The sequence below is a fragment of the Ruditapes philippinarum genome, unplaced genomic scaffold (assembly GCF_026571515.1).
Source record: "Ruditapes philippinarum isolate M1 unplaced genomic scaffold, ASM2657151v2 ctg3663_1_1_1_1, whole genome shotgun sequence".
Taxonomy (NCBI): Eukaryota; Metazoa; Mollusca; class Bivalvia; order Venerida; family Veneridae; genus Ruditapes; species Ruditapes philippinarum.
Window position 1 is genome coordinate 20,920 of NW_026851578.1, and position 21,809 is coordinate 42,728.

General features: G+C 31.5%; 1 protein-coding gene across 1 annotated transcript; it reads right to left on the minus strand.

Moving 5' to 3' along the window:
* Positions 1 to 1,629: 1,629 nt before the first annotated feature.
* On the minus strand, positions 1,630 to 21,118 carry LOC132749064 (transcription factor 15-like). The gene is made up of 2 exons (XM_060738778.1): positions 20,257 to 21,118; positions 1,630 to 3,373 (listed from the first exon to the last, which is right to left on the minus strand). Exons 1-2 carry the CDS (start codon positions 20,701 to 20,703, stop codon positions 3,308 to 3,310), a joined length of 513 nt encoding a protein of 170 aa, XP_060594761.1. The 5' UTR covers positions 20,704 to 21,118; the 3' UTR covers positions 1,630 to 3,307.
* Between the last annotated feature and the right edge of the window lie 691 nt (positions 21,119 to 21,809).

Consider the following 21,809-nt stretch of genomic DNA (forward strand, 5'->3'; position numbering starts at 1 on the left):
AAGTGTATTACCGGCATATTTAATGAAATAACATCTGTGAAACTTTCTACTAGATCTATACAGAGGAGATTTCATTTCTTTGGATATAAACGACGATCCGTCGGGAAAACCATAGGAATAAGGAATGTGGTTAGCGTGGTGTAGGGGTAAAGTACACTGGACAACTGACAATCACTGGAAGAATGTTAATTTTAGTGATGAAATGATGGTTGTTATCAAACCTGACGGGAAAACAAAAGTTTAGAGAAAGAGCTCGGAAAAGTGGCGACCTGAATGCTTAGGATATGTTGCTGACGGGCCTCAGTCAACCATTATAATCATGGTCTGGGGTTGCATCACTTATTATGGAATTGGAACATTACCATTCGTAAATGGTAACATAAATTCTGAACAATACATTGAGATTTTAGACTCGAATCTGTGGCCAGTTATTGCGAAAGTATTTTGCGTTAATCCACGGCTCTTTCAGGATGAAAACGCTCCTTGTCACCGCTTCCGAAAGTCCAAGGAATTGAAACATAGAAGTATTAGAAACCAGATACCCCCAGCTCAGTTGCCAGTTGCCGCCCCCCCCCCCCAGTCCCCAGATTTGAGCCCTTTTGAAAACGTTTGTCAACTGATGAAAACACGTTGAACAATTGACTTTATCTAATATACTTATTAATGTCAATGACTTGAAGGCTCAATTGTTACATGTGTGGAACGAGGTGCCCAAAAACTGTATGATAGTTTACCCAGAAGATGTCGACAGGTCATTTTCCAGAAAGGAGATATTACAAAAAACTAGTTACATCACATCATTTTTCAGGTTAGTAAATCATTTTTATAGAGTTCATATTTCGTTAATTACCGCGTCGCCATTAAAACACTTGAATCATTTATAACATGACACTGTGTACCAGTATATCGGAATATAAGCTCGACAGTTTTATAAAATTGATTTCAAACACTAAATTGGTTAGTGTTTATTAATAAGCATGTACTATATTAAATTGGTCATACATATATGTCGCCATTGTTTCCTCGCTTATGGTGAATTTCGCTACATCAACTATAAAAATTCAAATGGTCGACACAAAAGACATTTTAATTGTCAGTACACCGTATTTCTTTTTTTTTCTAATTAGAAGTGACATAGCAACACTGCTTTTAAGCAATTTTTGAAACACTGAAAATGATATTAATGCATAGGGGAGTTATATAAAAAATATATCTCAACTTTGTTGATATCAATCATTTCAAACTCAAGTGATTATTATGATATAACATTGTAGCTTTCAATTTAGAAGTTATATTAAAAATATATTTTCTCTTTTTTACCACCTTGTTACGAAAGAAAGTATAATTACAGTGACACAAATATATCAACAATTTTATTACGATGAAAGTCTATGACAGAGTATACTATAAATGTAAAAAGTAACAAAAGTCCTTTTGTATACTCGTAAAGTATATAAATACAAATGAGCCGCGTCATGACAAAACCAACATAATGGGTTTGCGACCAGCATGGATCCAGACCAGCCTGCGCATCCGCGCAGTCTGATCAGGATTCATGCTGATCGCTTACAAACACTATAACAAATAGAGAAACTGATAGCGAACAGCATGGATCCTGATCAGACTGCGCGAATGCGCAGGCTGGTCTGGATCCATGCTGGTCGCAAAACCCACTATGTTTGTTTTGTCATGACTCGGCTCAAATAATAAACAGTAACAAACACATCAATAAACAGATTTAAGTACTGAAACATATAATATCAAAACGTTATCAATGTCATTTCATCCCATTTTAACAAAGTGGACAGGTATCTATTTAAGTAAATGTACATGTATTGGATTTCGTACACAAGTTGTAAATTTGAGATATTAAAGGAACTCCACTGAGGTCCAAAAGCCGGAAACTTTTAACTTTTAAATTTTAATTTCATACATAGTCTGATCAGCTGGGGGTACTTAAAAGAGAAGGTTAAACAAAAAGTAATTAAGAAATATACTAAACAATAAATTGAAACGTGTACTTTATTTCTATTCCTGGCCCGATTTGAGTGAAAAGCGTTGTAACGTTTTTCAATTTTAGGTCATTTTTTCTCAATAAGAATAATTTATTCTATAAAAAGAGAACGGAGAATGATATGAAATTTATTTGTCTAGATCTACATGAAATGGAACATTTATCTAGGAAAAAAATCTAGTCTTGTGTCAAAAAAACCTTAACGGAGTCCTTTTAAACCGTAACCTATTGTAATTTTGTACTTGATTTGTCCTAATTTTTAAATTTGAACAGCCTTTGTTAAAGCCTTTATCAAAGTTTCATATTATCGAAATACCAACAGTATCTGATCAACCTTCATGAACTATGCTTTTGTGAATGGTGACAGTTACTGCAATACTAAATACTGGTGGCAAAGGTTAATCAAAAAGTTATCGATCAATGTGAATTCAAAAAAAAAACATGGACGAAAACTTTTAGTAACCACATTTAGCTACTCATCAAATGATAATATGTTGTATAATTCACTTATCAAAATACACTGGTAAGTTATTCCCGTCAATTTACATTTCATGAAAATATAAACTGGCAACTACATTAAAGCACAGTAAAAACATGCGTTTTTTTATTGTCCATTTCATGTCCTTAAATCGTAAATTTAAACCTGATTGTCCCAAACGATTGCTTATGCAAATGTTGACAATGGCACTAAAAGCGATATAAGACAGTCTGAAGAGACGAAATCTCATTGTATCTCGCGACGCATGAACGAGAGGATACGTTATTTAAGTTTTTACGCATTTGCACCAAATGTAAGATTTTTGTAGTTTTTTTTATCTGTCCACATTCATTTCCATAGAAAAAATGCCTGTTCTGATTGACCAATGCATACGTCCTACAGATAATGAGTAAAATTTCACTTTTAATATGGTACCGAAAAACTAATAAATCAAACTGATATATCCGTGCCTCTATAACTGTCCATTATGACATTATATTCATTCACAACATTCACCAATGCATTTATTTCATTTACTTCCGGTATCTAATTAGAAACACAGATACACACGTGCTTATTTATTATCACGTGACGCAAGGTGCACGGGTTTACTTGGAATACATTCCGTGTTTCTTGGTATACGTTCACTATCAAGAAAAAAAATGTAGCACTGTTTTTTTTTCAGCCGTTGATTGGGGATATTCGAGGTGCTCGTTATAACACGTGCATTTTGTGATATAACATCGTTGATTGTGATGGGTGTATCTTATGATGATGGATACAAAAGTGTCACGCTCTCATCTTCGCACGTGCTCTCATCTTCGCACGTGCATTGGCATTGCGTGTCGGATATCTTTATACATACAACTTTCTGGTTTTAACTGAAAATATAGAGAAAAGAAACACTTTGATATCATTTTGTTTCCCTTTTTAGTGAAATGTCTTTTTTTCATAAATACGCACGGCCCTCTTGATAAATTTTTGGGTGTAAATAACAACAACAATAATAATAATAATTTAAAAACAACAAATAAACAAATAAAAAAAGAAACAAAAACGTATAAAAAAGTTATTTTTGTACATGATTATCTATAAAAATAAGAAACAAAAATGAGCTTGCATTTTTACAGATATACATTATATTGCTTCATGATTGAAATTTTGCAAGTTTGTTCTCAATAAATGCATTTGTTGCGAAACATATATATACAGCCGGAATTCAACGTCATTTGCCTAATTCAATGCATATTTTGTAATTCCTTTTAGGAAATTAACACATTTCGTATTTCTTTGGTATTCAACTGATTAGTTTCAACTACTGAATTAGTTACATATTGGGAGTAAACTTTGATTGATGTCTGCACGTGAACCTACTGCGAACATCATCACAAAGATCTCCCCGTTCCGCACAACTGTGGACGCGCGTCGTTAATTTTAGTACAATTTATTCCCGAAATTGTACTGTGGACCATTCGGAAAACATTCATGTTGATGACTTTTGCAGATCGAAAACGTTTCATGTTTTGGGAGATGAAAGATCTCTCGGTACATGCAAATATTCCAACTGCAAGTTTTATGGGTATTAACGTTTTAGGTTTTTGATTCTTGTCCTAGATATTCTGACACTAACGCGCGGAACAGGTTCGATCTTTTCGGGAATTCTTAATCTTTTTCGGATATTAATTTTTTATAAAGGTAGATGACGATTTTTTAAGGACAAAACGGAAATTGGTGTATGAGTATCGAGCAATATTAGTAACAGGTTAATATTATACAATTCAATTTGATTTAAAGGTATCCAAAACAATAAGTTTCATATCCTATAGATTTCATGGACGGGTCTCTTAAAATCTTTTGAAGATTACCTTAAGTTAACCCTTGACCTGCTGGAATATAATGTGATTTTGTTTTGGCAACGCCAACTCGAACAATAGTGCAGCCTGACCAAGCGCTATACTAATAACCTTGATGTATCATCATTTTATCCCCCGGATATGAAAATAGACAGTGCCAAAAATTGAGGCTGGACAAGCCCATTTACGAATTCACCAGGTTAAAAGTCTAGATGACGTGCGCGGTAATTGTAAAAAGCAAGCTAAGTTAAACTTTCATTAGGTCGACTTGTAATGAAAACATAGCTCGAAATCTCGAGTTTTCAATCGTATTTATTTATAAGATACATTCATTTCACCTTGTAAAATGTACAAATATGCCTTTTACATTAATATGACTTTTGCATGTGAAGATTATAATTGAGCCGTGTCACGACAAAACCAACATAATGGGTTTGCGACCAGCATGGATCCAGACCAGCCTGCGCATCCGCGCAGTCTGATCAGGATCCATGCTGTTCGCTTACCAACTCTATTACAAGTAGAGAAACTGATAGCGAACAGCATGGATCCTGATCAGACTGCGCGGATGCGCAGGCTGGTCTGGATCCATGCTGGTCGCAAACCCATTATGTTGGTTTTGTCATGACACGGCTCATATATTAAGTCTTATGACTTTTTGAATATAAAATTTATATTCATATGACTTTTTGCATGCAAAACTTACATTATTGTACTCAAATGACTTTTTACATGTACATGTTTAATTTATATTCAAATGACTTTTGCATGTAAAACTTTTATTCAGATGATTGCTAAATTTAAAAGTATAAGTATGTGACTTTTACATGCAAAAAAAATCGGATTTGATTCACACGATTTTACATGATTGCAAAATTGTAAAATTGTACATTGATTTGATTTTAAGATACTACTGTAGTCTTGGACTATAAGTTTTTATATAACTTATGCATGTATAATACTCGAATCCTTTTCCATTTTCGGTACAGGAATAACATACAACATTTTATAGTATACACGTACATTTCTAATATTTTCTGAAATTCGTTTAACTTTTGATTTTCTGTTAAAGATATTTTCATAAAATGTTTTCCAGATATGAGTAATTGTTTGCCAATGTGTTGAAATAAAAGCATATTTGTAACACATTTTTGGGGTGGATATTACTTCAGATCAGCTTGAAACAGAATGTTGGAAGTTTTGCTTACTGACAAAACAGTTATGAGAAAACTTTGAATCAGCATCATCGTATATAGTTATTTCACATTGAACGTTACATTTGAAGAAAAAAAAAGTTAAAAAAGCGGTTTCGGGCAAAATGTATATTTTGCCAATAACATTTTATCGAGAAAAATGATCATTTACGAGGGCTGTCACAGTAAGTCATGGACAACAGCGTTTAAATACAAATATCAGAAAAATTACAGGTACCTAAAAAGCCATTGCTGAGTGTACATGCACCCCCCCCCCGCAAAAAAACAAAAACCAAACAAACAAAAAAAAACAAAAAAAAAACAAAACAGCACGATATCATTTAATTTGATTATACAGAACAAATTATAAGACTACCTGGTAATGCAATGTGGCCCAAACTCCAAACGTCATAAAAGTTATATGAAATTGTAACTATGACTAATAAATTGGTGAAATATTCTCTAGATTTATCTGTTTTGATAAAATTGTTTATCAAATATGCTGTAATGGAAGTAAGTAAATTAGAAAAAAAATCTGCCGTCGAGATCATATTAATGCGCATTTGAACTTGAAATTGATAACTATTTCCTTAAGCAAAAGAATATAAATAAAGCATTACATAAATTCTGCAATAATAATTATCACTATATGTATAGTCGTTTAAATCTAATGTTGACTAAATATAAGAATTAAGCAAAAATTGTGTCTTATTTCTAAGAGGAATATAATATGATAATTTTCGGATTTAATTTCATTATAAATTCATATAAAATTATAAAAATTGAATTGCCACTATTGCCGATAAAAGAATAAAATGAAAAATATAAAATGTATATTTTGTATTTAGTCAAAAATAGCTTTTTTCTTATAAACTTTTTTTTATCGTCCCATGTTTGAGAACCAAATTTGAACCTTTTCTCTCTATTTAAAAAACAAAAATGCAACAAATATCAACCAGTTCAGCTATATTCTATTTCTTTATTTTTCGAAATCCTTAACTTTTGTTACGACAGACAAGAGGACCTTTATATGCATATTTTAAAAGCCCATTATGCTCCAGAAATGTTTTTATTTTCTTTCCTCAAAGGCATTTTAATTTCTTTTATTTTTGGTGTCCTGTTATTTAAGTTTCCAAAAAGTTACCCATTGGCCAATTACTTGAACCATCTTTTGATTCTGTTAATATTATTAAACTCATGTTTAAAACTGAAAATATTATTTGTTTGTGAGACATAATGTGCCTTTAAGTAATTTTAAAAATAAAATAGAGCTTAAATATAACGAACACAGTTATAACGAAAAATCGGTTATAACGAAGAAAATAAATTTCCAACCTTCACCGTTATTTATTTGTCCATTGACACAATTATAATTTGGATATTTCGAAAGAACGGTTATAACGCATGTTTTCTGAAATCCAGTGATACAGTTTTTAAAAGCAAAATGGTTCGGGTTAAGCGAGTTTATTTAATTTTAAAAGTACCGGTAATTGATTTCGGAATTAATCCTGCTTAATTTGTATACATATACATGTAGATATTATAGAATAAAAACAACTGACAAATCGTTTTACAGCGATATATTTTGTACGGAAGGTGACCGATTTTGATATATCTATCCATTATCTGCATTTAGATGTTTATCAATTAATTATTTATCTTTCCAATTAACTTAGGACAATAATCAATTACTGCCCACTGAGCAGCGATCTTTCATCAGTAGACTAATACTGCTATTGATGGACAGGCTTGACAGGTCGACGGTGTCCAGTTACAACTTAATGACCGGTGCCACTGACAGATCTAAAATGCGATCTGCAGCGAATGCACGGAAAGGCGTATAATATGGCCATTATTGCAGTTTTTATGAGCTAATCGATGTAATGTTTCTTGTTAATGGTGAAGAAATACGAGTAACGTTCACTACAAACCTTTTTGCGAACAGAAATATTCATATTATGATGTTGTTTTTATTTTGTTATGTTTTTTCCTTTGTTTTTTTTTTGTTTGTTTGATTATTTCATTTAAAATAATGGAAATGACGTTTCCTTCCCATTTTTTTCTAGATATCGGTACATTTTCAAGTTTCGATTTTTATCAATTCAAATTTCTATTGTTTTTCCTATGTTTTAACAGCATATAAATGGAATTATTCTTTCTAAATAGCTATGAGGTTAATATGGTCCAAGCGTGAATCGTCTAAGAACATTTATAAATACCAATTAACAAACTTTAGACTGACAGACAAACTATTATATGCTCAAGTGCGGTAATAATGTTCAATTGCCCTCAACGCTGATATTTATAAATTTTAAAATAGAATGCATGTTTTTGATGATATTATAGTACTAATTAAGCTCTGTTGTGTTTAGTTATGAATATTTAGTTATGGTTATACCACAGGGCGTTGAAGGTTCAAAGTTGCATACCTGTACATATATTCAAAGGTGGGTGTTATGAAAAAAAATTATGCGCGAAACTTTTCCTTCAAGATTCTTGAAATAGTAATTTCTGAATATAAAAATCAAAATGATGATTTAAAGTGGATTGGTCTACAATGGGTATATTTTCCATAAGAATTTCAAATATTAATAAAAAAACAACAGAAATGCATCATTTGGATATTTCTATGAAATCTGTCTTTTTTTAAAAAAAAATTAATATAGTTCTGAAATGATTTAGTATGAACATATATATGATGAAAAATAATATTTTGTTCTGGAACGATTTCTAATCTGCTATATATTGGATCGTGTATCTAACACTTACCGACAATGGTCATATTAAATTTTTTTTTCTTGTTTATTGTACCTATGACGCTAAATAATATCAATATACTTATTTATAGTATCATAGATCTATCGTTATCGGCTAATTCACTTTAATTAAAACAAGTATTTCACAATAACACTAAATGGTTAGTAGATTTTACTTGCAAAAATTTGGAAAAAAGTGATCCATCGGAAGTATTAGCTTAAAGTTACTTTTATGAAATAAAGTTCTAACATTTGCCTTTAAGAGTACTGCAAAGCTTTTTTTTCAAGATGATCTACGACCGTAAAAGAAATATGGGAAATGCTGCAGTAAAATGCATTTCGCGGAAAAGCTTTCTTTCAAGATGATCTCAAACCATAAAAAGAAAAACATGGGAAATGCTGCAGTGAAAGACATTTCGTGGAAAATTTAGCCGCATATTTCGTCCAGCTTGTGAAGACATCTGTTTAAATCATTATGGCCGCTGATCCCTTTATTATGTTGTTTCAACAAACAGGTTTGACATGACTTATGTGTTCCTACCAGCATCTATAGCATTCAGCGAATATTTCAGCAAGCCTAAGTATTTATTTGAAAATCAATTTTAAAATGCCAGCAACACGTGGTCGTTCGATCATGTGCGTGTATAAAAATCGAACGACAGTAAATAATTTGACCCCGCCCCCACGGAATGTGTTTAGCCATAGTTAACCATGCTTTCTTTCAATTATTTATTTTAAGCTTAGGGGATTAATTGTCAGTACCATACATTTTGAAATCAAAGCACAGAAAGCGCTGAATTTGTTTGGGTTTCAGAATGTAAGAAAGGTGAAGATTTGTGAGTGCCACCAATGCTTTCCTTTGTATTAACTGTAGTAAATTGGCTATGAGACTAATTGCAACACCGATAGTCAATTCAATGTTTATTTGACTTAAAAAATTAAAAAAAATGAGTTGCCTCAACTGGGATTTGAACTCCAGACCTCTCGCTTTCTAAACGAGCGCGCTATCCCCTCGGCCACGGTGAACTTATATGTTAATGGGATGAAGAAAACCATATTATTCTAAATTAGGGTTTGTAACTCTTATTATTTCGACACTGAACCTGTTGTTTAACATGATAGAGCTTACTGTAAGCATGTATATCTATAAAGAATGAAACAATAATAGAAATATTCGACCATTCGGGAACTACTTTGCTTGAAAATTAATGCGCCTGTCATTTGACAATCTTTACGCATTGATCTCCCCTGAATTTTTCGGCGTTAGTGTACATATAAAGGGAAGTAACTGCTTCAAAAAAGTGGACTACTTTAGGCATTTGCAATTAACAGCATTAGGCTCTGAAATTTCGCTACCATTTTTTGTTTGGTCTGACGACCCAAACAAATAAAAAGAGATAAATTCAAATATATAAAATATCGTAAACGCATATAAGGTTTTAATACTGCACGTTTGTAACGACGATTTTCATTGGATAATTTTGATATACCATTTATTAAACACTGCTGTTTTAAGCTGTTGTTTCCTAGAGCAAGAAATTCAACTCATTGCTGGTTGGTTCCAGGAACAGATTATAAGCTTACAGCTTCCTTCACAATCGAACTAAAATAAATTCTGTATAAACATAACTATGTGTTTCTTTTTTCGTTTTATTTTAAATATAAAAAAACGTGGTGAAATATCATTAAAATCGTAAAAAAATGCTTTTTACAGGTTATATGGGGGATGGTAATGTAAAAAAGGTTATTAGCAATATAACCAATAAATAACGGCTTACAATATATATATTATAATATTATATGCGTTCATATTGGACCATATAACATGTCAAAAATCTTTATATCAAGTAACAATTTAAGCCAGTTGTTTATAAGGAATATCATTGGTTGAAATAATACATGTTAACACTTAACCGTGATTGACGTTTTATCTAATATCAAAATTGTAAACATACATGGGAAAATTGTTTATATATTCGTTTCATATATGATACATTTTGTATGGGAATCGTTTGCACCGAGATGTTCTGGTCATTTGAGGTGAACCTCAGAAAGCCCAAGATGAAAAACAGCTGTTTTCATACGTCACGTGGTTGGAATAACAATGATATTACAATATTCCACGCGATAACCGAAAATGTACACTCTGTAATTAAAACGATCTGGAAGACGAATTTCATTTTGTTTTAAAATGTACTGCTTATGTCGATTTCAGTAGACTTTATATACCCCGGGTATTATTATAAACCCCCCAAAAATAAAAAAAGTTTTATTTAATTAATAAGGGAAAATTTTGGAAAAAAAATAGCTCTTGGGGTTTTAAAAGGGATTTTTTCAAAAAACATTTAAATTTAAAGGGGTTTTTGTATTGTAAAATTTTAAATGTCGTTTTCCCCAATCTTTTTTCATTTCGATTTTTTTTTTATTTTTTTTCCGGGATAAATTTCATAAAATATTTTTTCCCGTGCACATTTTTTCCCCGATATATGGTTTTAAAAAAAAATATTTTTATTTAATTTTTGTATTTTCTTCCATGAATTAATAAAACCCGGGGAAAAAGTTAAAGATTTTTTTTCTTGTCTTTTAAGCTTAATAAAATAAATATTTGTTCTGTCCCGTTTAAAGATTTTCTAAAAGGGTTTCTAAAAAAAAGGGGGTTTCATTTCTAAAAGAAAAAAACCCTATATATAAAGGGAAAGAAAGTTTAAAAAAAATTTAAAGTTCAAACAATTGAAATGAAAACCCCTTTTTTTAATATGATTTAATTTGTGGTTCATTTTCAAAGATTTAAACCGAGTAAATATTTCAACGACGCACACCACAGAACATTTTTTTCACACATATCTAGATTCGAAAAAAATGATTATCACATACATGCTTATCACTTGCGTGATAAATTGCACATGTTTATGTACGCAAATTGAAGCGATTGCATATTATTCAATTATTATAAATTTTGATTCGTTTGATTATTTTTCATTTCCAAAAAAGATTGAATTGTTTTAGGTTTATTCATTTCTTTGTTAAAGTGTATAAGCTATATCTAATTAGATTAGTTTGTAAAATTTATAAAAGATAAAAATATGTTGTTTTCGTAATCTTATGGAAGATTCTTGAATGAGTTGTCAACAATCTAAATTGTACATTTTGTGAATAAATGAACTGTTAAAAATCAAGTGCATATTTTTAAGTTTATATACATGTTAAAAAGTAATCATTGTTGCCCTAACACTTTTTTTATATAATATTAATTCTTGGGAATGGCTTAACCTAATGTTGCTTGAACTTGTTGCCCAACCCATTAGCTTTTTGTTATATACTCATCTTTTGTATAATATTTGACATGTATTTGATACAATAAATATATTCAATCTAAAAGTTATTTAACATAGTTTTACATGAATATTGCACGCAAACAGAATAAAATTTCCGGCTGATATTCTAAGTATGAATATAATATAATTTTTATCTCGGATCATTCGCTATTAAGGAATTCAAACATATTTGTTACATATACGGGTACTTGGGAATCATTTATTTTTAAAAAAATACAAACAATAATTTTGTGAACTACGGGCAGCAGATAAATAAATCATAGATTTGCTTACTGAAATGTGAATATTTCAAACTGTATATAGTATACTCCTGCTTCATTGCATATTGTTGCTTATTTAACAGAATTAAAACACTGAAAATGCGAGTACATGATATTGCTTCGGTGCACATTTCTATAAATTCAACAGAATCATTATTTCAGACAAAATGTGCGAGGTATTTAAGACAGTTTTTAATAAGGTAAATTATACTCAAAGTTAAGTGGCATGCACCATTTTTTTAAAGCTAGAAGAATGTCAACGAGCAAAGGATCTAAATAACGGGAAATAGAAAGTGTTAGATCATAAAATTGTACTCTGTGTAAACATTCGTGTTCAACAGAATTTGCGGTTAAAATTCAAATTTGTGAATGAAAAGGTTATTAAGCCGTCGCATTCAGTGCTTTTGAAGAGCGAGTGAGCTATATTGCAGTGTTAACTTTTATCATGAAAATGAATTCAGTGACAAGTTTCTCATGGAACTTAAACGTTTCATTATGCGAAGTAGAACGATTATTTACTTTAATTGTCTGAAATCGGGGGATTGGTACGTGTGCTTGCGATACCATAGCAGCTTTTGAAAATTTTGGAATTCAGTTTCGGTATTAGGAAAATACTACAAGACGATTATCTCACCTTCTGATATACCTAAGAATTTCGGGTACCCTCCACTAACTTTCTAGGGTATCCTAAAGAAACAGTAAGTTATATATAAAAATATTACTTTATATCGAGTAGTATTCTATTTGACGATATAAAAAGTCACGTGGTTTGGCTATGTAAGGTGAGGTGTTAAAATATAATTGTAATCCATTTTTTGTAAGCCATTGAAGTAATAATGTTTATAGGACTTCCAAAACAGTTATTATTCAGAGCGGGCGCTATGGTGCAGTGGTAACACTGTCTGCTTACCAATCAAGGGGTCGTGAGTTCGATCCCCCGCTTCTCCACTTACAGAATGAAATGACAACGACACTGACAAAATCAGAACATAGACCTCTGGAAACTAAATGAATAGAGAATACTAGACTAATGGGAAAAGAGAAAAAAGAGACATAACGGAACAGACAGCAAAATACATACAAAAAGGGCTTCAACCGGCAGATAACAACAACGGAACATTCTACAGGACACTGAATGGAACCGACAAAAGAGATGAAAGACGCCACAAGGACATGAACGGTACAGACAAGAGGAGATCGAGCCACAGGGACAGCAACGGTACAGACAAGAGGAGATCGAGCCACAGGGACAGCAACGGTACAGACAAGAGGAGATCAAGCCACAGGGACATCAACGGTACAGACAAGAGAAGAACAGGCCACAGAGACATCAACGGTAAAGACAAGAAGAGATCAAGCCACAGCGACAGCAACGGTACAAGCAAACAGGAGATAAGCCACAGGGACATCAACGGTACAAACAAGACGGTATCAAGCCACATGGACAGCAAAACGGTACAGACAAGAAGATATCAAGCCACAGGGACAGCAACGGTACAGACAAGAGGAGATCAAGCCACAGGGACAGCAACGGTACCAAACAAGACGGTACAGACAAGAGGATATCAAGCCACAGGGACAGCAACGGTACAGACAAGAAGGTATCAAAGCCACATGGACAGCAACGGTACAGACAAGAAGATATCAAGGCCACAGGGACAGCAACGGTACAGACAAGAGGAGATAAGCCACAGTGACATCAACGGTACGTACAAGAGGAGATTAAGCCACAGAGTCATCTAACGGTACAAACAAGACGGATATCAAACCACAGGGACAGCAACGGTACAGACAAGAAGAGATCAAGCCACAGGGACAGCAACGGTACAGACCAGAGGAGATCAAGCCACAGGGACAGCAACGGTACAGGCAAGACACGAGATCAAGCCAGGGACAGTAACGGTACATGACCAGAGGAGATCAAGCCCAAGGGACAGCAACGGGTACAGGCAAGAGAATCAAGCCCAGGGACAGCTAACGGTACAGACCAGAGGAGATCAAGCCACAGGGACAGCAACGGTACAGGCAAGACGAGATCAAGCCACAAGGACATCGACGGTACAGACAACAGGAGATCAAGCCACAAGGACATCAACGATACAGACAGCACAATACTGGACATATAACAAAATTGTTACTGAGGGAACAGTGGGGAAACAAGAAGCTACATTCACCACAAAAGATACAATAAAACGATAAAAACAAACAAGAAAAGAAACTGCACACAATAAGACCAAAAAGACCGATAAAAAACTAACGAACAATAGTGAAATGACAACAAAAATCCTCCGCGTCCGGCCGAAGAGAACATATACAAAACGGAACAAAAACTCAAGATACAACGGAACAGCAAACTCACAATTTAAAATAAAAACTTATAAGTACTAATAATTTAAAATCAAAGACTCAACAGGACACGTGATACATAAAACATTTGCCATTGAACATGTCAGGAACTCTTTTTTAAGAAGCATAACACTAATTAATTAATTAACATTAATGAAATATACAAACAGTTTTCACTTTGCATATGTCATTAAAATATGACACTATTAAAAAGTTATTATTAGTAATATTAGTTATTGAATATTTTCTTCTTCACAATAGTTTGTCATATTGTACAGGACTTAAATAAAAAACAATGATATAATTTCTGAATTAACAATCTTCATTACCATTCCTTACATTGACATACATACATTTGAAATTTTGCATTCTTGTATGTAAATAAATAAAGTATAGAAGAACGACAAATCTAATTTGTATGAATAAGAATACAATAAACATACATTGTTAATACCATTCAGAAATAAGCATGTCATCAAGATACATATACTTTTGGCGGATAAGTCATGGCAATAGGCAACTTCAAAGATTTTTGTTCCAGAATTTCTTCAAACTGGCAAATATCGCAAAAAATGTTCATGTACGAGTACGTAAATATATTTTATGCCGATATATAAAATTTTACCCCTTGAATCTAACACGGGAGTGTTTGCACTGCATGAACTAAAAGTAATAACAGAAAAATAAATATATAAACAAGACCTATGTTTATAGATTTTGTATTATTGTTTCATATATGATACATCTCGTACAGGATTGTTTGCACTAAAATGTTCTGGTCATTTGAGGTGAACCTCAGAAAAAATTCATGAGATACCAACCAGCTGTCACTCAAAACCACCAGATTGATATTTTAGTGAGTTGTTCATAATAGTATAGTATATAACGTTTGTTTATTGTTTTAGGTTAAATTGATTGAATAAAGATATAGAAACATGTTAATTTGTTATAATCTACCGCCAAAGAAACCTCGGCCATGCTTCTAATATATATATATTTTTTTTACATTTTGCATAAAACTCGCATTTTTCCTTTGACTATCATTTTGCGGATAATTTTTATCTCCAAAGAGGCACATATATATATATTCGATAAATTTGTAATACAGAAAAGAGATATGAAAATGAACCATGGATATAATGAGTCATTTTAGTTTAACAAATCAGTACATTTTATGTATTAATCTTAAATTTATTTATTCAAGATCGATTGTGAAATAAGTTTTGCAGCGGGTATTAAACACATTAATTTTTGCCTTTTGAACATTTAAGATAAACCATACAATATTAGAGATAATGCTGCAAGAAGAAAAATACATGGATTATGTACGTTTCAGGCTTATTATAGTAATGGAATAATTGATACATTCAGCGGAAAAAGTAAATTGCTTCTTTTTCCACGACATGTCGCAATAAAGGACATCATACGACGTGTCAACATCCGTGCTGAATAAGGTTACCTGTAAAATACAAAAACGGCGGGAACCCAGTTTTTGAAATATAATATTTGACTCTCTATGTGCAACATGCATGTAGATATAAGTATAATTATATGTTTTTGCCATTTAAATGATTTATATCAAGAATCGGAAAAAAAATAATTTTTAATAATTTTTATAAAAAATCGGTTATACCATCATGGATAATAAAGATTAGTATAATAGATAACAATTAATCTAAATTATCATTGTTACACCGATCTGTTTTTGATATCTGAAGACAGCTGCTATGTACCTTGGTTGGAGTTGTTCCCGGCATTTCACCTCAAATGACCAGAACATCTCAGTGCATTCTCGTCTATTCAAGACGTATCAGGTATGAAACAATAATATTAACACTTGTTCCATTTTCTAGGTTTAATATTCCTTTAATATTTTAGTTCATATGGAACAAGCATCATTCAATAGTAGACTAGAATAAAGCTAGAATCTCAGGATTGTCATTGGTCAATTCAAGTTTCTGACCAATCAAATACCTGTGATCTAAGTTTGAGATTAGCATATTTCTTTATAACATCGGCCCCTGGATAACTGAATTCACTTTATTCAAAAAAGAACCATGTTCAATTTTGCAATATTTGTAGTCAATATCTTATGGTCATATTGATGAAACTTTGTATAGCAAATTGATTAAAATTTGTAAGATTTGAACTGTTCAACAATAATAACGCTACCACCAGACTTAGTTTTTATCCAGGAATGCGATACACTATGACAAGCAGCCATTGTGACTATGTAGCCATATTCAATTGTTCTTTTCTTAAAACGAACAGCGCCTGTTATATTTTGAATATGGGGTCTCCAAAATGTGTTGTAAAATTATAATTAAAGCTACATTTCATTTGTTAATTTATGTTTTGTAATACAAACGTTTGTTTTGCTTGATTTATTTAAAAAAAATGTGCGAAACATATATTCATTTCAGTTATTACCTTTTTCCGTGAAATACTCATATCATCAAAGTATTTTACTAAAGCTAATAAGATGAAATTTAGAAAGAAGGACAGAGATTACGAATATATAGAAAAAAGTGACCCAAACTACATGAAAACAGCAGACTCGGTTTGATTGAGTCTGTACATGAGGGATAACGCAAAAGTGCAACATCCCTCACACACCCTAGCACCGGCTTGAGCGGAGCTCAATTTTTTTTCAACACTTTAAATATGTTGGTTTCTTTTTACGCTTTGTTTCACATCACAAGAGGAATAATTACAACATTATTCATTGACTGTCTCCGGAATCATGTCGCTAATTTATAATGCAATTTGTGTGTGTTTGTGATATTGCTAAATCCAAATGAATTTGTTTTGTTTTGAGTAATGATTAAAATAGGTTTGGGTATATTTTATGCCATTTTTTCCAAAGAAAACTTGAGAACTTATTATTTTGTTAAGTAGTATCAATATAGTGAAAATTGAGCGATTGCTGTTTTTTTTTATCTTAGTTTCTTAAAAATAGAAATGAACAGAATAGAACATATCAGTGGAGCAAACCTTACTATACGAAAGGTATCATACATGTATGTGAGATAATAATACAAACCTTTATTGCATTCCAAACTTTTCTTGTATGATTTTAATCTATATGGTGGAAGTGTCCGTCAATAATGTGTGTTTCTATGTATGATTTAACGTTAAAATATTTTCCGTAATTTAAACAATAAATGTATCTTTCCGTGGTATGGTTGTATACTTTCCTAATAATGGATTATGTTATTTGAATATTCTGGTCAAATTCCTAGGTGATTGAAACTGATTCATGGCTAATACTTAAAATGACTACACTTTTTATAAATATACACAAATGAATTTAAAAAACGGCATTTTCCTTCCCCTTTGCATATTACTATTTTCTTAACAGTTTGACATAATCCAATTCCCTATTTTTTTAGCTTGGCAATTGTCGGCAAAACCACTTCAGAATAAAACGATATTGTATATTTGTAGAAAGTTATAGCATTGTTTACGCATGTTTATATTAAGCTACTAATAATTATTAATTTAAAATATGATTTATCTGCTTTTTAATGATTCCAACATTCAACTTAAATGACCGGAACTTCTTGTTCACAGTTCATATACAAATCGTTTCATTTTTACATAAAATTGCACTATTTTAATTGATCTATTATGATACCATACAAAATGTTGTTTAATTGGTCCTTTTTAACAATGCAAATCTGTGTAGTTTTTCTTGTGTACTTTGTTTTTCGCAATGTTCACGTTTTCAAGTAATATTTGTTATTATATCAGACGTAGATGACAAAAAAATGTATTTTCTTTTCTAACAATTCAATGTAATAGATAATAAATTTCTTTTTAAATGTAAGATGTACTAGTTAGTGTACTAGTATATATCAAAACTGGAATAATCGAACATTTTCCATTTCCGAAAGTTTGTTTTGTATCAAAGTTTCTAAGGCATGTAAAGGTGTAGGGAAAAGCTATTTAGAAGAATAGGCAATGCGTTTATTAACATACACTTAATTAATGGTGCGGGCAACTGAAAAAATACTTCTGATATTTCTTGTTGTATTATTCATGCAACATTGAACGTATTATTAATCATAAAAATTATTGTGAAACAGTAAAGACCTATAAATATTTTTGTTTTTGCTTTCCTTCAACCCATTTGTTAAAACAGTTGAAACTTTTGCTCGCAAAATATTTGTTAAACAAAGGCAGGTTCATTTGAATGAAAATTACCATTGCCAATCTGTTTGTGCAAGTAACACTGTTAATATATTTCTAAATTATATACTTTATTCTTAATGGGTTTTTATATTATTTGGTTATTCTGTTTTCATAATATGAAATAACTGGCCACTTGCAAATGTAAACATTTATGAATTAACATTTTATTTCAATTTATGTAAGTAATTCAAGCATTCAAATACACTGCCATATACACAGAACAGAAATATTTGCATAATCAACAGATGATAAATATAAAGCGCATTAGATAGAATGAATATAAATGCACATAACTTGCAAACTCAAAATAAGGAATAAATTAACATTTTAAATAAAATTTCATAAAAGTAAATATTCGGGGTTATTAGTTTCGCAAATATCAGAAAAAGGCATAATTTTCAATGGAAGTAAAAAATATTATACGTGAATTACAAGACTTTTTTTGCGTGTTCGTCCAATAAAATTCCATTCAGTGGTATACTGTAAAACGGTCTATTTTTATAAGTCTCGTTTCAATATTAATGCATTCCGTGAAACTTTGTTTGAAACTTTGTTATTGTTTTATAGTTAAACTTATTATCAATTTTTTAACACCTTACATAATGCAGGCTTCGCACTTTAATATACATATACATCGCATTCATTAACTGATCTACAATAGTATCTTTAAATAATAATAATAATAATAAAATAATAATAAATAATAATAATAAATAATAATAAAATGATAATAATAATAATAATAATTATTATTATTATTATTATTATCATCATTATTCTTGTAATTGCTCATATAATAAAATATGGTTACGATTATATATAAATATACCACATTGTGATAATACATGTACTCGTAATGTTTTGTTAGTTTATAAGAATATACGAAATGGAAATTTATTTATTTATTTATTTTTTGTAATAAAAATTGTTTAACAGCTTTACAATTATAATATATAATTTATTGTAACTTAATGGAGAAAAAGTTTAATTATTACTCTCTCACCGAATTGTTAATTCATAACAGAAATAACGCGCAGTAGGCTTTAATTTGCATTATGCTAATATTACATGGATTTTAATTCATATGTATATAATTCTATACAAAACACATATTAAAACAATATTGGTCTCTAATAGAAGGTCTGTAATACTTTTCGATTAGCGATGGTTACCTAACTTTGAATATTCTGTTACATTGTAATTGAACTATTTGAGGGTCTTGAATATGTTTCTCATTGATATAATGTCTCTTGAAATTTTTAAATAGAATGGTTGTATGCAGATTTTATGTGAATATTTGTATACATTATAAAATGTATGTATACGAATGATACAAAATTAAGTATGAATATATATACAATAAATAATTGTGTTGATTGTACATAACAACAAACAACAAAAGAGTAACACAGTATAGTATTGGTAAGTGAGAAAATTATAAAGCTTCAAACTTTGGCACATTTGCATGTGTATCATGTGTATTTTATTGAAAACAAAATGTTGGTATTAGAATTGAAAACAATCATGCAACAACAACAACAAAAACAACAATAGCAATAGCAACAATAGAAAACTATATGCCATATACATGTTTTATCTGTAAGATCTTTATTTACCGACAAATATCATGTTTAAATGAAGCGGATAATTATATTTTCCATTTCATGACTTATTTCTATCTTTCAAAGGAACTAGTTTTTCATGGTAGAGCTTACGTTCATGCGAAAATAATTTCTGACGGCAAGGGACGCCACAATAAAACAACAATTAAAATCTAAAAAACCCATAAATAATAACAAAACTTGTATGAAAAAGAATTATACTTACTGGACGGGTTCTGCTATTACTTAGACAAAAAGTGCAGACGGCTTTAGGCATGCAGTCCATTCCACCCCGCAACATTGCCTGGTGTTTTATGCACGGCTGATCGAGGCAGTCTGCACCGACCATCAACACAGTATTTAAATGAGCTATATAGCTTGTAGCAAGTCTTAGCACTTCTATTTTAGATAATTTCCTATCCGCGGGCTCCGTCGGGATCAGAGTCCGTAACGTGACAAACGCCGTATTGACACTTTGCGTTCTGTCGCGTTCCCGAGCGTTTGCGTGTGTTCGTGGTTTTCCGTCGGGTTGTAAGTCCGAATTGTCCATTTCTCGTGACGGGGATAATTTCCGTCTTTTTCTCTCGTTAAAAGAATCATTAGAACATCCGCTGTCGGTGTCGGAAACACTGGGATCGTCGTCTGATCGTCGCTTTTTCCCGTCTTTTTTCATGATATAAATACACAATCGTCGTGCAGTTTCTCCGAACGAGTTATTTGCTATACTAGTTCACGAAGATTCTTCATTATAAATAGAGATAATTGAAAATAGGAAACACTTTTGTTTTCCTTGGTAATACGCAAAATATTATCTTAAATCCGATTATCGTAATTAAAATCCACTTTGTCTAAAAAAAACCCCAAAATTTTTCAATCCCGATAAAAATTTAATGCATTTTATTTTCAATAGGTTTTCACTCATTAATTGCAACTGTTTTCTATTTCATTTGCAAAACACATATATAATTAATAGAAATTTTCTGATTGTCAGAGATCTGTCTAACTAATTATCAGTAATTAATGAACATACAATATGTGCTAACGAATGGTGGAATTTTGTGCAAGGTGCCCCCTGCCGGATTCTCGCCTACCGATTCCTTTCAAGACGTAGGTGATGATAATGTCAGTGGGCGGAGCTTAGCGCCTGTCAATCAAACGATAATGTCATGGTTACAGGAACGAAACTGACAGGCCCAGAGTATATGTATGTATCAAGTTCGGTAATTTGTCAAAACGGATCATTTTTAACAACGGAGGATTGTTTTCCTCTACTTATTACAATTTTTATCGGGTGTAAAAATTGCCGATGATTTTTACGAGGAACAGATGCTGTGTTATTTTCCAGATTGTTTCAAATCAAATCTCAAATATACAAAACAGAATTAATTTAAGTATGATTCTAAAAATGAACATAGAATAATGACAAGTGTTCTTATCTTTGATCCACAATGTTATTCTTGATATATTACGTTCTATTTAAAGCTGAAAAGTTGATATGTTGTCAACAGTTGATCTTAATTCTATTGCTTAAAACATTTCATCATGATAGAAGGATGAAAAAATACGACATAGCTTATTGTTATATTTTAAATATCCATTTCATTTTTAAAAACTGGAAAAAGAGTGATCCCTCGGAAGCACTAATCACACAAAAAATTACTTGAAAAATTGCAGACTCGTTTTGATGAAGTCTGTACATGAGGAGGGACAATGAATGAGCGCAACATCCCTCACGCTCCCTAGCACCGGCTTGAGCAATACTCAATTTTCAACACCTGG

Bases quoted from the DNA above. Each gene is read 5' to 3' on its own strand.
- LOC132749064 (XM_060738778.1), bottom strand. From the start codon at position 20,703: ATGAAAAAAGACGGGAAAAAGCGACGATCAGACGACGATCCCAGTGTT. The intron at 3,374-20,256 runs GTAAGTATAATT...CTATATTTTCAG, and splicing joins GTAATAGCAGAACCCGTCCA to TTAAAACCAGAAAGTTGTAT.